General features: G+C 63.4%; 1 protein-coding gene across 2 annotated transcripts in view; it reads right to left on the reverse strand.

Annotated features, from left to right (window-relative positions):
* LOC137445469 (ankyrin repeat and fibronectin type-III domain-containing protein 1-like) overlaps positions 1–23,017 on the reverse strand; it is a 203,961-nt gene that overhangs the window by 81,479 nt on the left and 99,465 nt on the right. The window contains exon 1 of one of the 2 annotated variants that reach the window (XM_068147249.1): positions 19,011–19,129. The exons of the other annotated variant lie outside the window; for it this stretch is intronic. Coding sequence (XP_068003350.1) covers positions 19,011–19,013 — 3 coding nt within the window. The 5' untranslated portion in view covers positions 19,014–19,129. Of the gene's footprint in view, positions 1–19,010; positions 19,130–23,017 lie in introns of those variants that run through there. 2 annotated transcript variants of the gene reach the window in all.

Genomic DNA, 23,017 nt, shown 5'->3' on the forward strand with positions numbered 1-23,017 from the left:
AAACCCTGGCCCCAGCTGCCATGGCCACAGGGTTCTGCAACCCCTCCAGGGATGGGGACTCCACCACCTCCCTGGGCAGCCTCTGCCAGGCCCTGACCACTCTGCCACCAAAGAAGCTTTTCTTAATGTGCAATAAGAGTGCTGGAGGCCTGGAGCAGGCTGCCCAGACAGGTTGTGGAGTCTCCTGCTTTGGTCTTGAAGGTCCTTTCCAACCCAGCCCTTTCTGGGCTAGCAGCAGTGACCTGTTCACCTCTTGGCACCTCTTGGCCTCCCCAGTGGGCACAGTGCCCCTGAGCCAGGTTGGCCAAGCCAGGCTGGGGAGGGGTCTGGAGCACAGCCCTGTGAGGAGAGGCTGAGGGAGCTGGGGTTGCTTAACCTGGAGAAGAGGAGGCTCAGGGGAGACCTTCTTGCTCTCTGCAACTCCCTGCAGGGAGGTTGGAGCCAGGTGGGGGTTGGGCTCTGCTCCCAGGCACCCAGCAGCAGAACAAGAGGACACAGTCTCAGGCTGTGCCAGGGGAGGTTTAGGCTGGAGGTGAGGAAGAAATTCTTCCTAGACAGAGAGATTGGCCACTGGGATGTGCTGCCCAGGGAGGTGGTGGAGTCCCCATCCCTGGAAGGGTTTAGGAAGAGCCTGGCTGAGGCCCTTGGTGCCATGGTTGAGTTGATCAGATGGTGCTGGGTGACAGCTTGGACTTGATGACCTCTGAGGTCCTTTCCAACCTTATTGATTCTATGATCTGGGCTCAGGCAGCAGGTGCTGGGCCCCCAGGGCAGGCTGGGGCTGCACCAGCCCTGTCCCCACTCATCTCAGCTGCTGGCCCTGGGCTGCTGCTGTTGGAGCTGTGAGGAGCAGCAGGCTGCAGGGCTCTGCAACGTGCTGCATTGATGAGTAATCAGAGCTGATGCCTGCCTGTCAGGAGGGGAATGCAACTCAGAGCCTGGCATGTGAGAGGGCTGTCTGGGAGGAGGAGGAGGAGCCAGCAGCATCCCCTCTGAGCACAAGTCAGCCCAGCAGGCCTTGGCACAGCAGGCACCCTGGTCACCCCCCCCAGCCCCCTGCCCCTGCCCCCAGGCTGGCCCAGGAAGCAAGGGGCTGTGGGAGAGCAGCCCCCATCCTGCCTGCCCCAGAGCCCTGCACCCCTGAGCACAGCTCTGCCATGGCCCTGCCAGCCCCCTGGGCTGCCCCAGCCCCCAGGCTCCCCCATGCCAGGAGTGTGAGGCCAGGTGAGCCCCAGGCTGCACCTCAGGCTGGGTGAACCTGAGTGCCCAGCTGGAAATCAGCAGGAGAGCTCCTGCCTGGCACCTGGCACTGCTGCAAAGCAGCTCAGGCCCAATAGGGAGCTCCAGGCCAGCCAGCTCTACACCCCCCCCAAGCCCAGGCTGGCTGAGGGGCTGAGTCCTGCCTGGCAGCTGGAGCAGGGAGCAGAGAGGAATGGTCCCAGCAGGGCTGCTGGGTCAAGGTTGGGTGACAAGGGACAACAATGGCACAGCAACATCTGGGGGCAGGAGAGGCAGCAGCACCTACAGACAGCATCACAGAGCCAGGGGATGGTTTGGGCTGGCAAAGCCCTCCCAGAGCAGCCAGGCCAGCACCAACCCAACCCCTCCATGACCACCCAACCCTGGCCCCAGCTGCCATGGCCACAGGGCTCTGCAACCCCTCCAGGCATGGGGACTCCACCACCTCCCTGGGCAGCCTCTGCCAGGCCCTGACCACTCTGCCACCAAAGACATTTGGCCTCCTCTCCAACCTCAGCCTCCCCTGGCACAGTTTCAGGCCATTGCCTCTCCTTCTCTCCCCTGAGCCTAGGGAGCAGAGCCCAAGCCCCAGCTGGCTGCAGCCTCCTCTCAGGGAGCTGCAGAGAGCAAGGAGGTCTCCCTCAGCCTCCTCTGCTCCAGGCTCAACACCCCCAGCTCCCTCAGCTGCTCCTCCCCAGCCCTCTTCCCCAGACCCTTCCCCAGCTCTCTTGCCCTTCTCTGGCCCTGCTCCAGCTCCTCCATCTCCTTCCTGCAGTGAGGAGCCCAGAGCTGAGCCCAGCACTCAAGCTGTGGCCTCCCCAGTGCCCAGCCCAGGGGCACCAGCACTGCTCAGCTCCTGCTGGCCACCACTTGGCCTTGCTGACCCTCACCCAAGTCACCCCAGCCCATCAGTCCAGCCTGGCCTCCATCCAACCCAGTGTCACCTGCTCTGCCACAGCCCCACACAAAGCTCCTCTCAGTCACCCACCAGCCCAAACCAAACCAAGGAAGGCTCCCAAGCCCCAGCCAGCTCCCCCTTGCCTTCTCCTCTCAGGAGCCAGCACTCAGCCCTAGCAGGGCAGTCCTTAGTTGTCCTCCTCTGGAGCTGCTCCAGGGGCAGCTGGAAGGGGCTGGCTTCCCCCCAGGGGAAGGAGGGGGGAGGACACAGGCCACTAGGAACCAGCCAAGGGCTTTATTGTCTCAGAGGCCCTTTTGGCCAAGCTGAGGTGGCCATGGGGCAGGAGTGGGCAGCCCCAGGCTCTCCCCACCCTCGTCCTGCCTCGTCCTGCCTCGTCCTGCCTCCGCTACAAAGGCTCCAAGGAGGGGGGGAGCAATTCCCTGCAGACCTGACCCAGCCAGGGGAGGATGCCAATGGCTCCAACATGTTCATTCTTCAGCAGCTAGCTCACCCCAGCCCGGCTCTGGAGCCTGACCCAGGCCATCAGGCTGCCTGGGCAGGCACACAGGGCACTGCTGTGCAGCCAGGCTGGGCTCTGAGGCTGCTGGAAGCTGAACAACGGAGCTGCAAGCCAGAGCAAAGGGCTTCTGGAGCACGGGGAGGGGGGGAGGAGAAGGGAAGCAGGGCTGTGCACACAGGGGACACGGAGGGCAGGCAGGGAATGAAGCCCTGCAGCCACCTCCCCCAGCAGAGCAGCTTCAGCACACAGCTGGGAAGTGGAGGAGCTCCTGGCGTCCTGCAGCAGCTCTCCCCAGGGGAGACAGCCAGGAGGAGCTCCCTCCTTCCAGCAGCTTCCCTGGAGCCACCCTGACCCCACAGCCTGGCTCAGCTGCCAGCCTGACCCCAGCACACCAGGAGAGCCTCCTGGGGGAGGTGGCCACCCCTGTTCCACCAGCTCAGCTCCCAGGAAGCTGGCAGCTGGCCCCTGGCTGCTTCTCCACCCTCCCCTCCAGCACTCAGGATCCTGCTGGTCCCCAGGGGCTGAGCAGCAAACATCACAGCCCCACAGAATCACCAAGGCTGGAAGAGACCTCCAAGATCACCAAGTCCACCCTGGCACCACAGACCTCATGACCAAACCATGGCTCCAAGTGCCACATCCAATCCCCTCTGGAACACCTCCAGGGATGGGGACTCCACCACCTCCCTGGGCAGCACAGCCCAGTGGCTAACAGCTCTCTCTGGGAAGAACTTTCTCCTCACCTCCAGCCTAAACTTCCCCTGGCACAGCTTGAGACTGTGTCCTCTTGTTCTGCTGCTGGCTGCCTGGGAGCAGAGCCCAACCCCCACCTGGCTCCAACCTCCCTTCAGGGAGTTGCAGAGAGCAAGAAGGTCTCCCCTGAGCCTCCTCTTCTCCAGGCTAAGCAACCCCAGCTCCCTCAGCCTCTCCTCACAGGGCTGTGCCCCAGACCCCTCCCCAGCTTTGTTGCCCTTCTCTGGACACCTTCAAGTCTCTCAATGTCCTTCTTGAGCTGAGGAGCCCAGAGCTGGACACAGGACTGCAGGTGTGGCCTGAGCAGTGCTGAGCACAGGGCAGGATGAGTTCCTTGTTCTTTGGCAGACAGCCTTCATCCTCACCCACCCTGCACCTGCCTCCCCAGGAAAGCAGGGAGATGCTTGTCCTGGACACTGCTGGCCCCTCACAGGGCCAAACTCCCCCCAAACCATTACACCCTGCCTCCTCCTCCTCCCTGCAGCACAAGCCTTGCAGGTGCATGGCACAGAGGAGCAGGGAGCAGTGCACCTCAGCCTGTGGGAGCACAGAGGAAGGGAGCCAAGCCCCAGTGCCAGCCCTGCTGCCCAGCAGCACACAGTGCCCCCTGCTCCTGCCTGGATCTCCACCACCAAACACACAGCACAGAGCTGGCAGCACAATGAAGCTTCACAGCCTCCTCAGGTAAAGTTGATGAGGACAGGCTCCCACCAGGAGGGAAAGCAAGGCTGGCAAGGAGCATCTGCCAACACTCCCCTAGGAACCACAGAATCACCAAGGGTGGAAGAGACCTCAGAGCTCATCCAGTCCAAGCTGGCACCACAGACCTCATGGCTAACCCATGGCTCCAAGTGCCACATCCAATCCCCTCTGGAACACCTCCAGGGATGGGGACTCCACCACCTCCCTGGGCAGCACATCCCAGTGGCCAATCTCTTGCTGGGAAGAACTTTCTCCTCCCCTCCAGCCTGAACCTCCCCTGGCACAGCTTGAGACTGTGTCCTCTTGTTCTGCTGCTGGCTGCCTGGGAGCAGAGCCCAACCCCCAGCTGGCTCCAACCTCCCTGCAGGGAGTTGCAGAGAGCAAGAAGGTCTCCCCTGAGCCTCCTCTTCTCCAGGCTAAGCAACCCCAGCTCCCTCAGCCTCTCCTCACAGGGCTGTGCTTGAGGCAGCCAGGGGGCTCCTCTCTCATTCCCCTGTCCCCCCTGTGCCTCCCCTAGGACCCAGTGCAGCTGCCCTGCTCTCCCCTTCCCCTGCCCCCCCTGTGCCTTCCCTCCCCTTCCCCCAAGCCCCAGCCAGCAGCTCCCAGCCCAGCTCTCCCCAGCCCAGCCTCAGCCCAGGCCATGCTCCCAGGGGGGAGGGCTGCTCACCCCAAAGCCTGGTGCCCCAACTTCAAGAGCTCCTGCAGGAAGGTCTCTCTTTGGCCTCCTGCTGCCCTGCAGGGCTGAGTCCCTGCTTATATAGAGGCAGGCATGAGGCAGAGGCTGGCCGCCGAGCACCTCCTGCCTGGGGACATCCCTCCCCTCCCCACGCCACGCTGAGCCGAGGCTGGGCCCTGGGCTGCCTGCTCAGCCCAGCTCCTCGGCAGGAAAGAAGGTGTGACAGGGCTGGCAAAGCCCTGCCAAGCCTGCCAGCTCCACAGCAGCTCCCAGGGGCAGAGGCACGCAGGGGTGTGGGCACCTTCACCCTGCCTGCCCGGCGAGCCAAGCCCTGAGTAGGCAGCGAAGGGCTGGGAGCTGCAGGCTGGGCACTGCAGGGCTGGGAGAGCTGGGACCCACAGGCCTGGGAGAGGGGAGAGAGCAGCCCTGCAGGGAAGGGCTTGGGGGTGCTGGGGGGGGAGGAGCTGGGCAGGAGCCAGCAATGGGCACTGGCAGCACAGGAGGCCAAGGGCAGCCTGGGCTGCATCCAAAGCAGGGTGGCCAGAGCTGGAGAGAGAGGATCCTGCCCTCTGCTCTGCTCTGGGGAGACCTCCCCTGCAGGGCTGGGGCCAGGTATAGTACCCCCAGCACAAGAGAGACCTGGAGCTGCTGGAGAGGAGCCAGAGGAGGCCACAGAGATGCTCAGAGGCTGCAGAACCTCCCCTGTGGGGCCAGGCTGGGAGAGCTGGGGCTGTGCAGCCTGGAGAAGAGAAGGCTGCAGGGAGACCTCAGAGCAGCCTCCCAGTGCCTGAAGGGCTCCAGGAGAGCTGGGGAGGGACTTGGGCCAAGGGCTGGGAGTGCCAGGCCCAGGGCCAATGGCTTTGAGCTGGGAGAGAGGAGACTGAGAGTGGAGAGGAGGAAGAAATCCTTTGCAGTGAGGCTGGGGAGACTCTGGCACAGGCTGCCCAGGGAGGCTGTGGCTGCCTCCTGCCTGGAGGGGTTCAGGGTTAGTCTTGAGGGGGCTCTGAGCAACCTGCTCTAGTTGGGGATGGAATGGAATGGAATGGAATGGAATGGAATTAACCAGGTTGGAAGAGACCTCAGAGATCACCAAGTCCAACCTCTCCCCCAGCACCATCTGATCAACTCAACCATGGCACCAAGGGCCTCACCCAGGCTCATCCTAAACACCTCCAGGGATGGGGACTCCACCACCTCCCTGGGCAGCACATCCCAGGGGCCAATCTCACTCTCCCTCTAGGAAGATCTTCCTCCTAACCCCCAGCCTGTGTCCCTGCTGACTGCAGGGGGCTTGGGCAAGCTGCCCTTTAGAGGTCCCTTCCAACCCACTGCATTCTGTGGCTCCTTGCTGTTCATTCCTCTCTCTGGAGGCCTCCCTGCAAGCCACCACTTCAGCTTTGAGCACCCTGGGCAGGAGCTGAAGGGGCTGCAGCAGCAGGACCTGGATGTGCTGCTGGTTATAGCCTGGAGCCCTGAGCTTGGCTGGAGCAGGGGGAGCTGAGCTCCAGCTGCTGAGAGAACCCTGGGGGGGGGTTAATTATGGCTCCTCCCAGCTGGCCCCCTCTCAATGCCTTGCTCATGCCCTGCCCCTGTGTTCCCAAAGGCTGTGGAGGGTTGGACTGCTTGGGCACCCCAGCTGCTGCAGGTCCATACTGGTCTGGGTTACATCACTGCAAGAAGAGGGAAGAAAAGGACAAAGGAAAGGTGGGAATGGGAGCAGGCAGCTCTGGAGCTCCAGCTCCAGCTCGATTCCACCCTCTCCTCCAGCATGGACTGGCCAGGCTGCAGTGGCAGGGCAGTGGCAGGCAGCCTGGCACAGCAGCTCTGCCCAGCAGCCCAGCTAATTACACAGCAGGCAGCCAAGGAGCCTGCCCCAGCCCCACTGAATGTCCTGCTCAGGCAGCTGCAGCTTTCCAGCACAGCCAGCACCCAGGGCTGGCAAACACCACCCCCCCCGGGGCACCACAAAGCACAGAGGCTCCAGGAGAGACCTTCAGGTTGTGTTCATCACAGGCCCTGACCCCCCCCCCAGATTCCCCCCAAGAGCACCTTGGCATGGAGCAGGTTTGCCATCCACCACCCTCACACATCAACCTGCCCCAGCACACCCAGGGCTGGCACCATCACCCCCCTGGGGCACCACAAAGCTGAGAGGCTCCAGGAGAGACCTTCAGGTTGTGTGCACAGGCTCTGACCCCCCCAGAGCCCCCCCAAGAGCATCTTGGCATGGGGCAGGTTTGCCATCCACCATCATCCCACTTCAACCTGCTCAGCACACCCAGGGCTGGCAAACACCACCCCCCTGGGGCATCCTGCTGGGCACCACAGAGCTGAGAGGCTCCAGGAGAGACCTTCAGGTTGTGTGCACAGCCTCTGATCACCTCCCCAGGACACAGACACCCCCCAAGAGCACCTTGGCATGAGGCAGGTTTGCCATCCACCACCCTCACACATCAACCTGCCCTGCACACCCAGGGCTGGCAAACACCACCCCCCTGAGGCATCCTGCTGGGCACCACAAAGCTGAGAGGCTCCAGGAGAGACCTTCAGGTTGTGTTCTTCACAGGCTCTGAACCTCCCCCATATCCCCCCCAGGAGCACCTTGGCATGGGGCAGGTTTGCCATCCACCACCCTCACACTTCAACCACCCCAACTGGACCAGGCTGAGCAGGGCTGGTGCCAGCTGAAGCTGGGCTGCTGCTTGGCCAGGCAGTCACAGCCACAGAATGGTCAGGGCTGGAAGGGAGCTCAAGGCTCAGCCAATTCCCTGCCATGCCCCTGCCATGGCCAGGGACACCTCACACCACAGCAACCTTGCCAGGACAGCATTGTGCCCTCCTGCTGCCCCCCTCCTGGGGCTCACCCTGCTGCTCCCAGTGCTGCCCCTGCTGCTGCCAGGCTCCTGCAGGGCAGCTCAGAGCCTGGGACCTCACCTCTGCACACACAGCTTTGCCTCTTGCTCCCCCAGTGCCCTCAGGCACCCTGTTCCCTCAGCAGCTGAGCAGTGTCTGCAAGTCTGCTCAGCACAGCCCAAGGAGCCCAAGCTGCTCAGCACCATTATCCCTCCCAGAGCAAGCAGCCAGAGGAGAACCACCAAGGGCTCAGCTCCCTCCAGAGAAGGAGACTCCACAGCCTCTCTGTGCAGCCTGCTCCAGGGCTCTGCCACCCTCACAGGGCCAAAGTTCCTCCCCACAGAACCACAGAGCTGGCAGGGCTGGGAGGGAGCTCAAGGCTCAGCCAGCTCCAACCCCCTGCCATGGGCAGGGACACCTCACACCACAGCAGCTTGCTCACAGCCACCTCCAGCCTGGCTGCAAACACCTCCAGGCAGGAGGCTTCCACCACCTCCCTGGGCAGCCTGTGCCAGTCCACCTCTCCTTGGACCCAACTCTGCAAGGGGGTGATGGGTTTGAGCTGAAAGAGAGGTGGCCTGCAGTGCTCTGAATGGTTTGGTTTGGTTCCCTCAGCTGCTGGAGGGACTCAGCCCTCCCAGGAGCAGCTCCTGCAGAGCAGTGATGGAAGCCCTCTGCTGGGAGGCCAGGCTGGGAGAGCTGGGGGTGCTCAGCCTGGAGAGGAGAAGGCTCCAGGGAGAGCTTCTGGAGGCCTTGCAGTGCTGCAAGAGGCCAGAGGAGAGCTGGGAACAGAGGTCTGAGCAAGGGGGGATGGTTTAAACTAGCAGAGGGAGATTCAGGCTGGAGAGAAGGAATCAGAGAATCACAGAATCAGTAAGGTTGGGAAAGACCTTAGAGATCACCAAGTCCAAGCTGTCACCCAGCACCTCCTGACAGCTAACCCATGGCTCCAAGTGCCATGGAAGAGATGTCTGACACTGAGGGAGGGGAGACCTTGACCCCAGCTCCAGGGAGACCTCCTGGTGGCCTTCTGGGGCTTAAAGGATGCAGAGAAGAAGGCTGGGGAGAGACTGCTGAGCAGGGCCTGTTGGGCCAGGCCAAGGGGGGATGGTTTGAAGTGCAAGAGGGAGCCTGAGAGTAGAGAGGAGGAGAAATGTTTGGTGCTGAGGGTGGGGAGAGCCTGTGCCAGGCTGCCCAGAGAGGTGGAGCTGCCCCATGGCTGGCAGCAGTGCAGGGCAGGTTGGTTGGGGCTGGGAACAGCCTGCTGTGGCTGGGGATGTCCCTGCTGGCTGCAGGGCTGATCTGGGTGAGCTTGGAAGGTCTCTTCCCACCCAAACCAGTCTGGGGCTCTGTGTTTCTATGTCTTGTTTTGTCCCCCTGCCTCCACTGGGGCTTGGGGCTTCCCCTCCCCTCCCTCTGGCAAAGGAGAGCTGTGTGAGTCCTGCCCCACTCCCCCCTGCCCCAGCAGCCTTGCCCCCCGGGCAGGGCCAAGCCTCCAGCTGCTGATGGAGCACAGCAGGAGGGTCCCCAAGGCTGCAGCCCAGCTGCTGGAGCTCTGCTCCCCTGGGCACTGCAGACCCTGCCCTGGCAGCACCCAGGCAGCACCACCCCCAGCTCAGCAGCTGCACCAGGGCCACCAGGGTCCAGCAGCCTGGGGAAGGACCTCCTGCCCTCCACCCACTGCTTGGGTTGCAGGCCTGGGGGAAGGGAGACAGAGATCACAGAGAGGCTCAGAGCAGTTAGCCACTGCCAAGCTCTTCATAACCAAGGCCTGGCAGAAGGTGGCTGGGGCTGGCAGGAGGGCACCCAGGAGCACCCAGCCCTTGCACAGGACATCACCCAGCCAGGGCCTGCAATGCCAGCAGAGAGCAGCTACCTGCTTTTGGCCCAGCAAGTGGCTCCTCAAGGTTACACAACAGCTGAGTCAAACCATGGCCCTGCAAATCCTCACCCCAGGGCACCTGGCTGCCAGCTCTGTGCCCATCAGCCATGGCATGATGCAAGCAGGACCTTGATATGCCCTTCCTGGCCCTCAGACCTCAGAGGTGTTGAGCTTCAAGCTTCTGCAGCTTGCCACCCAGTGCAAGCTGTGACTCTGCATAGCCAGCAGGGCAGCAGAGGGGATTCTGCCCCTGGGCTCTGCTCTGCTCAGCCCTCACCTCCAATCCTGCCTCCAGCTCTGCTCTCCCCAGCAGCAGAAGGACACAGAGCTGCTGGAGAGAGGCCAGAGGAGGCCACAAAGATGCTGCCAGGGCTGGAGCAGCTCTGCTGGGAGCACAGGCTGAGGGAGCTGGGGCTGTGCAGCCTGCAGAGGAGAAGGCTCCAGGGGCTCCTCAGAGCTGCTGCCAGGAGCTGAAGGGATCCTGCAGGAAGGCTGCAGAGGAACTTTGGCTGAGGGGGTCTGAGGCAGGCCCAGGGGGAAGGGTTTGGAGCTGAGGCAGAGCAGGGTTGGAGAGGAGCTGAGGAAGAAGTTTCTCAGTGTGAGGCTGGGGAGGGCCTGGCACAAGGGCTGGGGGTGCCAGGGTGAGGGACAAGGGCTTTGAGCTGGGAGAGAGGAGACTGAGAGTGGAGAGGAGGAAGAAGTTCCTCAGTGGGAGGCTGCTGAGCCTCTGGCCCAGGCTGCCCAGGGAGGCTGTGAAGGTGCTCAAAGCCTTCCAGTAGCTGAAGGGATCCTGCAGGAAGGCTGCAGAGGAACTTTGCATAAGCCTCCCTTGCACAGAGCCCAGCAGCTCCCTGCCCCTCTTGAAGTGGGGAGCCCAGAACTGGAGACAAAGCTCCAGCTGTGGCCTCAGCAGGGCAGGGTACAGGGGCAGGAGAACCTCCCTGGCCCTGCTGGCCTCACTTCTCTGCAGGCACCCCAGGAGGCCACAGGGGCACATTGCTGTGCCACAGAGAGCTTCCTGTCCCCCAGCACTCCAAGGTCCTCCTCCATGCAGCTGCTTCCCAGCAGGTCAGCCCCTGAGCCACACTGCTGCTGGGGGCTGCAGGACTCCACACTTGCCCTGCAGGCAGGGGGGGTGGCAGCCTCAGCACTCAGCCTCTGGGGCAGGAGCAGCCAAGGGCACTCCAGGCAGGGACATTGCTTGGCTGCATGGACAGCCTGGGGAGCAAGCAGCTCATGTGCTGTGGAAGGCAACACTGGGACAGGCTGCCCAGGGAGGTGGTGGAGGCTCCATCCCTGCAGACATTCAAGATCAGCCTGGCTGTGGCCCTGGGCAGCCTGCTCTGGCTGGAGCTGTCCCTGCTGCCTGCAGGGGGTTGGGCAGGAGGCCTTTGGAGAATCCCTTCCCACCCAGTGCAGGCTGTGACTGCATAGCCAGCAGGGCCAGGGAGGGGATTCTGCCCCTCTGCTCCACTCTGCTGAGACCACAGCTGCAGCTCTGGGGCCAGCTCTGGAGCCTCTGTGCCAGGAAGGCTCTGGAGGGGCTGGAAGGTGTCCAGAGCAGGGCCAGGAGGAGGAGCAGAGGGCTGGAGCTGCTCTGCTGTGAGCACAGCCTGAGAGAGTTGGGGTTGTGCAGGCTGGAGAGGAGAAGGCTCCCAGGAGACCTCCTTGTGGCCTTCCAGGATCTGCAGGGGGCTCCAGGAAAGCTGGGGAGGGACTTTGGAGGCTGTCAGGGAGGGATAGGAGTGGGGGGGATGGAGCAGAACTAGAAGTGGGGAGATTGAGATTGGCTGTGAGGAAGAAGTTGTTGGCCAGGAGGGTGGTGAGAGCCTGGCCCAGGCTGCCCAGGGAGGTGGTGGAAGCCTCCTGCCTGGAGGTGTTTGCAGCCAGGCTGGAGGTGGCTGTGAGCCACCCCTGGGAGGGTTCCTTGCCACCCAATGCAATCTGTGAGCCCTTGCCAGGACTTTGTCCTGCCCCTGAGCCTACCTGTCTGGAGGGGGAGGAGGGGAGGGCCAGGGCTGGGCAGAGGAGGCAGCAGCAGGCTGAGGGGCTGCAGCCAAGCACCACTGAACACTGAGGCCTCAGGCTCCACCAAGGGAGCCCAAGACACCCTGCAGAATACCTGGAGTCCATCAGAAGGAAAGCCCAGAGGGGGTGCAATAGATTTGGGGGGGGGGGGAACATGTTCTCAATCTCACTAATTGGGTAGAGAGCCTTGGAGGGGAGGTGGGGATGGGGTGGGGAGGGAATTGCTTGTTAGCCCTCCCTGAGCCATCATCCCCCCCTCCTCTCCAGGGTGTATCATATGAAAGCAGTTATATAAAAGAATGAATTGTATTTGGGATGGCAGGAGCCCCAGGAGCAGGCCAGGAGCTCTGATGTTCCCAGAGGAAGATAGCAGACAGTTAGCTGCTCCAAAGCTCTTTCCCCCCCTCTCGGCTGCGCCAGCTTCGAATTCACTTCATACCAGCGTGGCCAGGGAGAGAGGAGGGGGGATGGAGGGGGCAGACTCCACCCAGCTCCTCTTGCAAGGAGCCAGGAGCCACCAAAGCTCTCCACTTCATGGAAGGGAGGCTGGGAAAGCAGAGCAGGATGTGCTGGGAAGGGAGTAGAGAGGCAGGAGAGAGCGGCGCGGCAGGAGGTGATGCTGCCAGGGGGGCTGAGGCAAGGGGCAGGAGCTGGAAGGAATCACAGAAGGGGCAGGGCTGGGAGGGAGCTCAAGGCTCAGCCAGCTCCAACCCCCTGCCATGGCCAGGGACACCTCACACCACAGCAGCTTGCTCACAGCCACCTCCAGCCTGGCTGCAAACACCTCCAGGCAGGAGGCTTCCACCACCTCCCTGGGCAGCCTGGGCCAGGCTCTCACCACCCTCCTGCCCAACAACTTCCTCACAGCCAATCTCAAGCTCCCCACTTCTACTTCTGCTCCATCCCCCCAGTCCTATCCCTCCCTCACCCCCTCCAAAGTCCCTCCCCAGCTTTCCTGGAGCCCCCTGCAGAGCCTGGAAGGCCACAAGGAGGTCTCCTGGGAGCCTTCTCCTCTCCAGCCTGCACAACCCCAACTCTCTCAGGCTGTGCTCACAGCAGAGCAGCTCCAGCCCTCTGCTCCTCCTCTGCCCTGAAGATCTCTGCCTGCAGACAGGGCAGACTCTGCACATGCAAAGGGTCACCTCTGGAACCCCAGTGCCAAGTTCAGGTCTTGGTTTGGTTCCTGCTCTTTGCTCAGTGCTGTGTCTCTTGGCCCCACGCTAGAACCAACTGCTCCGCAGGGGCTTGCTTCTGGCTGGCCAAGGGGCAGGGTTGGGCTGGATGACCTTTGGAGGGGTCCCTTCCAACCCAGCCCATTCTATGGTGGTTTAGGGGAGGCTCCTCAGGGGTGCAAGGCCTGAAGGAGGCTTCTCTTACCCTGCTTCAGCTCTGTCATTCACAGAATCTTAGAATGGCTCTGGGCAGCCTGATCTAGTGTGGGGTGTCCCTGCCCATGGCAGGGGGAGTGGAGCTGGATGATCCTTGAGGTCCCTTCCAACCCTGACTGATTCTATGATACTGTGATGCTATGTTTGGGTTGGAGAAGTCCTCCCAGAGCAGCCAGGCCAACATCAACCCAACCCCACCATGGCCACCAAGCTCTGGCCCCAAGTCAACCCCTCCCGGCATGGGGACTCCACCACCTCCCTGGGCAGCCTCTGCCAGGCCCTGACCACTCTGCCACCAAAGACATTTGGCCTCCTCTCCAACCTAACCCTCCCCTGGCACAGTTTCAGGCCATTGCCTCTCCTTCTCTCCCCTGAGCCTAGGGAGCAGAGCCCAAGCCCCAGCTGGCTGCAGCCTCCTCTCAGGGAGCTGCAGAGAGCAAGGAGGTCTCCCTCAGCCTCCTCTGCTCCAGGCTCAACACCCCCAGCTCCCTCAGCTGCTCCTCCCCAGCCCTCTTCCCCAGACCCTTCCCCAGCTCTCTTGCCCTCCTCTGGACACTCTGCAGCTCCTCAATCTCCTTCCTGCAGTGAGAGGCCTCAGTTTCCCCTGCCTTTAACAACAACCTTCCAGAACCACCACCCCCCCCTGCCCCTGTGCTGAGATCACAGTCAGCAGCAGCAGCAGCAGCAGGTCCAAGTGCCCTGGCAGCCAGCTGGCAGGCAGCAGAGAGCCCTGTCCAAGCCATGGGGATGGCTCCACAGATAACCCAGGTCAGCCAAGCCAGACAGTGAGTAAGAGACAGCATTCATTTGCTGCTCAGCCAAAGTTCAGCATTTCAGCCCCAGAAGAGCCAAGAGGCTGTTCCAAGTGTGAGAGAAGGAAGCTCCTTGCAGGATGCATTCCTTTGCCCTGCCCCAGGAACACCCTGGGACACTCAGGATTGCAGGATGGCCCTGACAGCCCCTGCATGGCACACAGAACAACAAATCAGCCTTTCTGTTGTCCCTTGTCCCTGCCCCAGAAGCCTCTCACTGGTCCCAGTGAGTGCCCACACAGCTCTGCAGGGAGCTGGAGGGCTGCAGAGCTCCCCAGGCAGCTGAGCAAACCAGGACAGGGGCACAGGAGCATGGGGTGGTTGGCCTGGACCTTCAAGATCATCCCAAACCCCCCTGCCATGGCCAGGGACACCTCCTACCAGCACAGGCTGCTCAAGGCCTCATCCAGCCTGGCCCTGAGCATGTCCAGGAAGAGCATCCACAGCCTCCCTGGGCAGCCTGTTGAGCTGCTGGAAGGTGTCCAGAGAAGGGCAACAAAGCTGGGGAGGGGTCTGGGGCACAGCCCTGTGAGGAGAGGCTGAGGGAGCTGGGGTTGCTTAGCCTGGAGAAGAGGAGGCTCAGGGGAGACCTTCTTGCTCTCTGCAACTCCCTGCAGGGAGGTTGGAGCCAGGTGGGGGTTGGGCTCTGCTCCCAGGCAGCCAGCAGCAGAACAAGAGGACACAGTCTCAAGCTGTGCCAGGGGAGGTTCAGGCTGGAGGGGAGGAGAAAGTTCTTCCCAGCCAGAGAGATTGGCCACTGGGATGTGCTGCCCAGGGAGGTGGTGGAGTCCCCACCCCTGGAGGTGTTCAAGAGGGGATTGGATGTGGCACTTGGAGCCATGGGTTAGCTGTCAGGACGTGCTGGGTCACAGGTTGGACTTGGTGACCTCTGAGGTCTTTTCCAACCTGGTTGATTCCATGATTCTATGAATGGTTGGCCTGGAACTTCAAGATCATCCCAACCCCCCCTGCCATGGACAGGGACACCTCCCACCAGCACAGGCTGCTCAAGGCCTCATCCAGCCTGGCCCTGAACATGTCCAGGAAGAGCATCCACAGCCTCCCTGGGCAACCTGTGCCAGTGTCTCACACAGCCACAGGCATTAGAGGCTGGAAGGGACCTCTGGAGAGCACCCAGTGCAAGCCCCTGCCAGAGCAGGAGCCCCCAGGGCAGGGCACCCAGCACACAGCCAGGGGGGTTGGAAGCTTCCACCCCAGGAGACTCCACAACCTCTCTGGGCAGCCTGCTCCAGGCTCTGCCACCCTCACAGGGACAAAGGTTTCCCTCCTGGCCCTCTGGCAGCTCCTCTGCTCCAGCTTGCCCCCAGTGCCCCATGTGCTCTCCTTGGCCAGCCCTGAGCAGAGCCTGGCTCCAGCCCTGCACATCTTTAGCCCCAGCACTGAGGGCAGCCCTCAGGCTCCTCTGCTCCCAGCTCCAAGCCCCAGCTGCCTCAGCCTGGCCTCCCAGGGAGATGTTCCACTGCCTGCAGCAGCTCTGTGCCTCTGCCATGGACTCTCTCAGGCACTTCCCTGAGGTCCTTCAGGGGGCCCAGAACTGGACACAAGATTCCAGAGGTGACCTCAGCAGGGCAGAGCAGAGGGGCAGGAGAACCTCTGTGACCTCACCACAGCCCTTCTCATCCAGCCCAGGAAGCCTTTGGCCTTCTTTCCCCAGGTTGTTTTATTGGCATCACTGCTGTCAGCAGGGGGAACAACAGAGTGTGGGCAAGGGAGCATCCACCTCCACCCCTGTCTGCCTCCTCCAGAAAGGCGCAGGAGAGTTGCCCCAGGGGTGTGAGGCTGGGAAACAAGACTGGAGGAAGCCTCTGGTTGCTGGGGAGCCCTTGCTGGAAGGTCCTCCCCTGCTCCCTGGGGGCTCCTGCACTGCCAGGGCTGGGCAGTGCCCAAGGGAAAGGGCAGCAGCACCCTGCTGGGGGGTGGGCAGCAGCAGGGCCGTGTCATGGGGGCAGCAGCCTGGTGCTGTGCTGCAGAGCCCAGAGACCCCAGCAGAGGTTTTGGGGGGTACCACCAGCACCTGTGCCAGCAGCAGCCTCTTGGTTTGTTTCCTCCTGTTTGGGCCTGCAGAACTGGGTGCTTCCAAGGGCCAGACTCAGCTCCTGGCAGCTCTCAGCTTCAGCACCAGGGAAGGAGCCACCAAGCCCCAAGCCACACACATGGGAGTCACCCCCCAGCCCCTGGAAGCTGAGGCTGCAGAGCAGGGGCCCTGGGTGCCCTGGGACACTGCTGTGCATCGACTGCCTGCAGGCAGAGGAGATCTGCCCCCACCAGCCTGGCTGCATGGCAGAGCTCTAACCACTTGTGCTGCCCCAGGGATTGCATCTGACTTCATCTGGAGCCCCAGCTGCAGGCTGGGCCCAAAACATCCCCCCCTGGCATGGCACAGCCTGGGGAGCTCACAGGATGCCTCTGGCTGGAAGGGAGCTCCAAGCTGCTGCAGCCCATCCCTGCCCCCATCCCTGCAGGGTCACCACTGAGCCATGGCCCTCAGCATCAGCCCCACAGCTGCTGGAGCACCCCCAGGGCTGGGGCCTGCAGCACTGCCCTGGGCAGCCTCTGCCAAGGGCTGAGAGCCTTCCAGGGCAGAAAGATTTCCTGAGCTCCAGCCTCAGCCTCCCCTGGGGCAGCTTGGAGCCATTGCCTCTGCTCCTGGCTCTTCACACCAAGGAGCAGAGGCTGCTCCCTCCTCACTCCAACCTCCCTGCAGGGAGCTGCAGAGAGCAAGGAGCTCTCCCTCAGCCTCCTCCTCCTCTCCAGGCTCAAGACCCCCAGCCCCTTGCCAAGGACACAGGTGATGTCCCACCAGCAGCCCATCTGACCCAAAACCTCTGCTTCCTTGCACCTCTCAGCTCCAGCATCCCTCTGCTGCAGGTCCTCAGAGTAAGCCACACAGAGCTGGGAGCCCAACTCCCTTCCACCACCCAGCAGGAGACCTGGGACAGCCTGCTGCTGCCTGGGCCCCTCTGAAACCCTCCCTGAGTCCTCTCCTGCATCACTTGGCAGCAAGGGAGCAGTCTGAATGCATCACCACACCAGCTTAGGAGATCCCTTGTGGGGAGCAGGGTGATGGAAAGACCTCAGCCCTGCCTTGGAGGACCCCCATGGCAGTGTACAACCTCTTGAGGGACAACACAACGATCACAAAATCATAGAAGCACAGAACTCCAGGGGCTGGAAGGGACCTCTGGAGATCATCCAGCCCAACCCCACCCCCTGCAAAGCATCACCCAGGGCAGGTCACCCAGGAGCACAGCCAGCTGGGGCTTGGAAGCTCTCCACACCAGGAGACTCCACAACTCCTCTGGGCAGCCTGCTCCAGGCCTCCAGCAGCCTCACACCGAAGAATTTCCTCCTCCTGTCCCCATGGGACCTCCTGTGGCTGAGTTCACCTCCACTGCCCCTTGCCCTGCCCCTGGGTACCACTGGAGAGAGCCTGGCCCCATGCTCCTGCCAGCCACCCTGCAGAGGATTGCAGACATTGCTCAGATCCCCTCTCAGCCTTCTCTTCTCTTCCCTTCTGCAGGCTCTCAGCCCCAGGGCTCTCAGCCTTTCCTCCTCAGATGTTCCAACCCCTTCATCATCCTCACAGCCTCCCTTGGACACTCCCTAGCCCACCCCTGTCCCTCTGGAGCTGGGGAGCCCAGGACTGGACCCAACTCTCCAGCTGTGGCCTCCCTGGGGCTGAGCAGAGGGCAGCAGGATGGTGCTGCTCACACTGCCAGGGGCAGGCAGAGCAGGGGGAAAGGCTCTGTGCTGACTCCACTTGCTCCCAGGGGAGCTGTTGCCAGCTCCAGGCCAGCCCAGCAGCGCTTAGCTGCGGGCTGGGCAGGGTGCCCTGGCAGGTCAGGCACCCTGGGAGGGCTGTGTGGAGGCCCAGGGGCAGCTGGGGCGGTGGGTGACACATCCTGCCCGCACAGCACCACCTCCCTGCCAGCTGCTGGGGCTGCCTGAGCCGGGCAGGGCTCCACCACCTCCCCCCCTGCCGCCTGCAGCCCTTCCTCCTCACTCCTCCTCCCTGCCCCCTCCCTGCAGCTCCTGTCCCTGGCCCCAGGCTCACCTCAGCCTGCCAGCTCCTGCCCCTGGCCCCAGGCTCACCTCAGCCTGCCAGCTCCTGCCCCTGGCCCCAGGCTCACCTCAGCCTGCCAGCTCCTGCCCCTGGCCCACCCCAGCCTGCCAGCTCCTGCCCCAGGCTCACCTCAGCCTGCCAGCTCCTGCCCCAGGCTCACCCCAGCCTGCCAGCTCCTGCCCCTGGCCCCAGGCTCACCCCAGCCTGCCAGCTCCTGCCCCAGCCTTACCCCAGCCTGCCAGCTCCTGCCCCTGGCCCACCCCAGCCTGCCAGCTCCTGCCCCTGGCCCCAGGCTCACCCCAGCCTGCCAGCTCCTGCCCCTTGCCCCTGGCCCACCCCAGCCTGCCAGCTCCTGCCCCTGGCCCACCCCAGCCTGCCAGCTCCTGCCCCTTGCCCCTGGCCCACCCCAGCCTGCCAGCTCCTGCCCCAGGCTCACCCCAGCCTGCCAGCTCCTGCCCCTGGCCCACCCCAGCCTGCCAGCTCCTGCCCCTGGCCCCAGGCTCACCCCAGCCTGCCAGCTCCTGCCCCTGGCCCACCCCAGCCTGCCAGCTCCTGCCCCTGGCCCCAGGCTCACCCCAGCCTGCCAGCTCCTGCCCACCCCCCCCCCCGCAGCAGGGGCATGGGGAAGCCCTCAGCACCTCAGCACCACGGTGGTGCTGGCCAAAGCCACAGCTCCACCACCCCCTCCCCTCCCCCAGAGAGCAGAGAGGGCCTGGGCCCCCCACGCCTGCTGCAGCAGCCCCTCTGCCAGGAGGGTCTCTGCTCTGCCACTGCCCCTGCTCCACAGGCAGGGCTCTGGGCACTGGTGCCACAGCCCAGCAGCACCCCTGGCTGCCAGCTGAGGCCTTCAGCACAGCCAGACCCACAATGTCTCCAGGAGTCACAGAGGCACAGAGCTGGCAGGCTTGGAAGGGAGCTCAAGGCTCAGCCAGCTCCAAGCCCCTGCCATGGCCAGGGACACCTCACACCACAGCAGCTTGCTCACAGCCACCTCCAGCCTGGCTCCAAACACCTCCAGGCAGGAGGCTTCCACCACCTCCCTGGGCAGCCTGGGCCAGGCTCTCACCACCCTCCTGGGGAAGAAGCACCTGGGAACCATGGCTGCCAACCAGGGCTGCCCTCTGCTCAGCAAACCTCCCTGCTGCTCCCCTCAGCTCTGGTGCTGAATCACTCACCATCCCTGCAAGGCTCAGAGCTGCACACTGGCCCCTGCTCCTTCCTCCTCCTCTTCCTCTTCCTTCTCCTTCTCTCCTTCTCCTTCTCCTTCTCCTTCTCCTTCTCCTTCTCCTTCTCCTTCTCCTTCTCCTTCTCCTTCTCCTTCTCCTTCTCCTTCTCCTTCTCCTTCTCCTTCTCTTCCTCCTCCTCCTCCTCCCCTCCCCTCCCTCCCAAGGTGGTTGGGCTCTGCCTGCCAGGAGGGCAGCAACCTGTCCCCAGATCCCTATCCAGCCACCCCCAGCCTCTCCCCACAATTAGAGGCCTCTGTGGCTGGCCCGGGCTGGGTGGCAATGACAGACCTGGAGGCAAGTTCCATGGAAATGTCTCTCTTCAGAGGCAGGTTTAGCTGCCCCTGCTCTCTGCTGCCTGCAAAGAGCATCCTGCATGCTCTGCAGAGCAGCCAGCCCAGACAAGCAGGCCAAGAGCAGCACAGTGCCCCCAGCCTGACACACACAACAAGGGGAGGGGGAGCCCCATCCCTGCTGTCCTAAGGTCAGGCTGTGAAATGCCACTGGAGAGGGGACAGACAGACAGACAGACAGAGTCTGCTCAGCAGGTTTGCTGAGGACACCAAGCTGGGAGGCTGGGCTGAGACTCCTGGAGGCATCCAGAGGAGGAAGAGGATACCTCTGTCCTGGCAAAGCTGTGTGTGCAGAGGTGAGGGCCCAGGCTCTGAGCTGCCCTGCAGGAGCCTGGCAGCAGCAGGGGCAGCACTGGGAGCAGCAGGGTGAGCCCCAGGAGGGGGGCAGCAGGAGGGCACAATGCTGTCCTGGCAAGGCTGCTGAGGACACCAAGCTGGGAGGCTTGGCTGAGGCTGCTGCAGGCTGTGAGGCCATCCAGAGACTTGGGCAGGCTGAGAGCTGGGCACAGAGGAGCCCAAGGAGGCTCAGCCAGGAGGAGAGCAGAGCCCTGCAGCTGGGCAGGAAGAACCAAGTGCAGCAGCAGAGGCTGGGAGGGGATCTGCTGGGGAGCAGCCCCAAGGAGAAGCAGCTGGCAGTGCTGGGGGGCAGCAAGGTCTGCAGGGCACAGCAATCTGCCCTGGGGGCCAAGAAGGCCAAGGGGGTCCTGGGGGGCATTCAGCAGAGGCTGGCCAGCAGGGCCAGGGAGCTTCTCCTCCCCCTCTGCCCTGCCCTGAGGAGACCTCCCCTGCAATATTGCATCCAGCTCTGGGCTCCCCAGCTCAGGAGGGACAGGGATCTGCTGCAGAGAGCCCAAGGGAGGCTCCAAGGATGCTGCAGGGCCTGGAGCACTGCCTGGGGAGGAGAGGCTGAGAGCCCTGGGGGGGCTTAGTCTGGAGAGGAGAAGGCTGAGAGGGATCTGATCAATGGCTCTCAAGAGCTGAGGGCTGGGGGTCAGGAAGGAAGGGCCAGGGCCAGGCTCTGCTCACTGTGCCCTGGGCTAGGCCAAGGGGCAGTGGATGGAAACTGCAGCCCAGGAGGTTCCACCTCAGCAGGAGGAGGAACTTCTGCCCTGGGAGGCTCCCAGAGGCCTGGAGCAGGCTGCCCAGAGAGGTTGTGGAGTCTCCTGCTCTGGAGCCTTCCCAGCCCTGTCTGGATGTGTTCTGTGTGCCCTGTGCTGGGTTCTGTGCTCCTGCTCTGGCAGGGGGGGTTTGGAATGGATGATCTTCAGAGGTCCCTTCCAGCCCTGACACCCTGTGAGCCCAGGCCCCTGTGCCACCCCAGTGCCACCCCAGTGCCCAGTCCCACTGACTCCTTCCCAGCAGAGCCCCAGGAGGCACAGTGGCAATGTGCTGCTGCTGGAGATGGTTTAGTGGGGACCTGGCAGTTGGACTCCAGGAGCTCAGAGGTCTTCTCCAAGCAGAATGCTTCAATTCTGTCCTTCTAGAAGCTCACCACTGGTGTCCAGCAAGCACCACCTGGTGATGGAGAGAGTGGCTTTGAAAGGGGCATGTGCAGGGTGCTGAGATCAAAGCCAGAGCAAGAGCTGACTGAACTGAGCTCAAGAGGCTCCTGCAGCCAGACCCTCTGCAGCCCAGCACCCAAAACCTGAGCAGGAGGCTGCAGGAAAGCTTCTGACCACTGCTGGAGCTTCACCACTGCTCACACTCCCTCCTGAGGAGGCAGCCACTGCCCATGACCAAGGCTGGATCCCAGCCACAGGGAAAAGACTCTCAGGGGATTTGAGTTCCCACCATCCCCTCAGTTCCCACCATCCCCACCTTGTCCTGCCACTGCAGGCCCTGCTCAAATCTCTGTCCCCAGCCTATTTTCTGCCCCCTGTCAGCACTGAAAGGCCACCAGAACCTCTCCCCAGAGCCTTCTTGAGATTGAGCCCCAACCCTCTCAGCCTGGCCTCACAGCAGAGGGCTTCCACCCTCCCAGCAGCTCCCTGCCTGTGCTGTGCTGAGGGCTCCAGAGCTGCCCCAGCCCTGCAGGGAGGTCTCAGCAGGCACAGCAGAGGGGCAGAATCCCCTCCCTGCCCCTGCTGCCCACACTGCTGGGGAGCAGCCCAGGCCAGGCTGGGGCTGGCAGCACTCAGTGCCAGCTTGGCAGGGTAAAGCAGATGTGCTGTGCAAGGAAAAGCTGGGCCAGGATGAGCTGGGGGCAGGAGGGAGAAGGGGCAGCCTGAGCTGGCTGGGGGCACTGCAGAAAGCAACCATCCCAGGCCACATCCTGCCTGGGTGCCACCCAGGGGCACCTGCACACTGCTCAGTTGGGGGTCTCCCAGTCTGGGGGTCTCCCTCTGTGCCCTAGGGGATGGATTAGCCAGGAGCAGCCCAGCACCACGGGGATGAGTGGCAGCAGCCTCGGGCCTGGAGGAGATTGGGCAGGGGCAGCTCTGGGGGGCAGAGAGCCTGCCTGGGAGGGCAGATCCAAACCCAAAAGGCAAGGGGGAAGAAAAAGCTGCTGTGTAAGAAGTGCAGGAGGGGGGTGGTGGTATGCGTGTGGAGGGGGGAGGGAGGGAGGGCGATGGTGGGGAAGAAGCAGCCGAGAAGGAGTCCCTGAGGGCTTGTGGAGGAGAAGAGCGAGCAGAGCCCCGCCAGGCGCGGGCGGGTGCGAGCCAGCCGGCAGGAAGAGCCTAACGAGGCTGGAGACAGAGATACTACCGACGGGGCTGACGTCAGGAGCTTCCAAAGCAGCTCCCGAAGCCCGGCAGCCAGCGAGGGAAGGAGGCTGAGGCTGCGCTGCGGGCCGGCAGCCCGGAGGAGCGCACGGAGCCCGGGCTGCGCCCAGCCGGCAGACGGGGAGGGAGCCAGCGGCTGCTGCAGCGCCGGCCAGGAAATTCCTCAGGGTGTCCTCCTGATCGAGCACTCCATGGAGTTCCAGTCTGGGTGTCCCGTGTCCCCCCCCCCCCCCCCTTCAGCCACCACCAAAGGCAGAGCCAAGGAGTGAGCAACAAGTGAGCGGCGAGGCGGAGGAGATGGCTGGGAGCGAGCCGCAGCCACCCACCGAGCTGCCCCCGGGGCATCAGCACGGCCCCAGGGCACCAGCACTGCCCCAGGGCACCAGCATTGCCCCAGGGCACCAGCACGGCCCCAGGGCACCAGCACTGCCCCAGGGCACCAGCACTGCCCCCGGGCACCAGCACTGCCCCAAAACACCAGCACTGCCCCAGGGCACCAGCACTGCCCCAGGGCACCAGCACTGCCCCAGGGCACCAGCTCTGCCCCAGGGCACCAGCACTGCCCCAAAACACCAGCACTGCCCCAGGGCACCAGCACTGCCCCCAAGGCACCAGCACTGCCCCAGGGCACCAGCTCTGCCCCAGGGCACCAGCACTGCCCCAGGGCACCAGCACTGCCCCAAGGCACCAGCTCTGCCCCAAGGCACCAGCTCTGCCCCAGGGCACCAGCACTGCCCCAGGGCACCAGCACTGAATGGGTTCGTTGCAGGGTAAAAGGGAGGAGCTGGGAAGTGGGCAGGAGGAGGGGGCATGGATTTGGGAGGCCCTGGGAGGCCAGGGGGTCAGGCTGGGAGGCCATGGGGTCAGGCTGCCATTGCCTCTC

This window comes from Melanerpes formicivorus, unplaced genomic scaffold (assembly GCF_026170545.1).
Source record: "Melanerpes formicivorus ecotype bairdi unplaced genomic scaffold, bMelFor1.0.p_v2 SCAF_14, whole genome shotgun sequence".
NCBI lineage: Eukaryota > Metazoa > Chordata > Aves > Piciformes > Picidae > Melanerpes > Melanerpes formicivorus.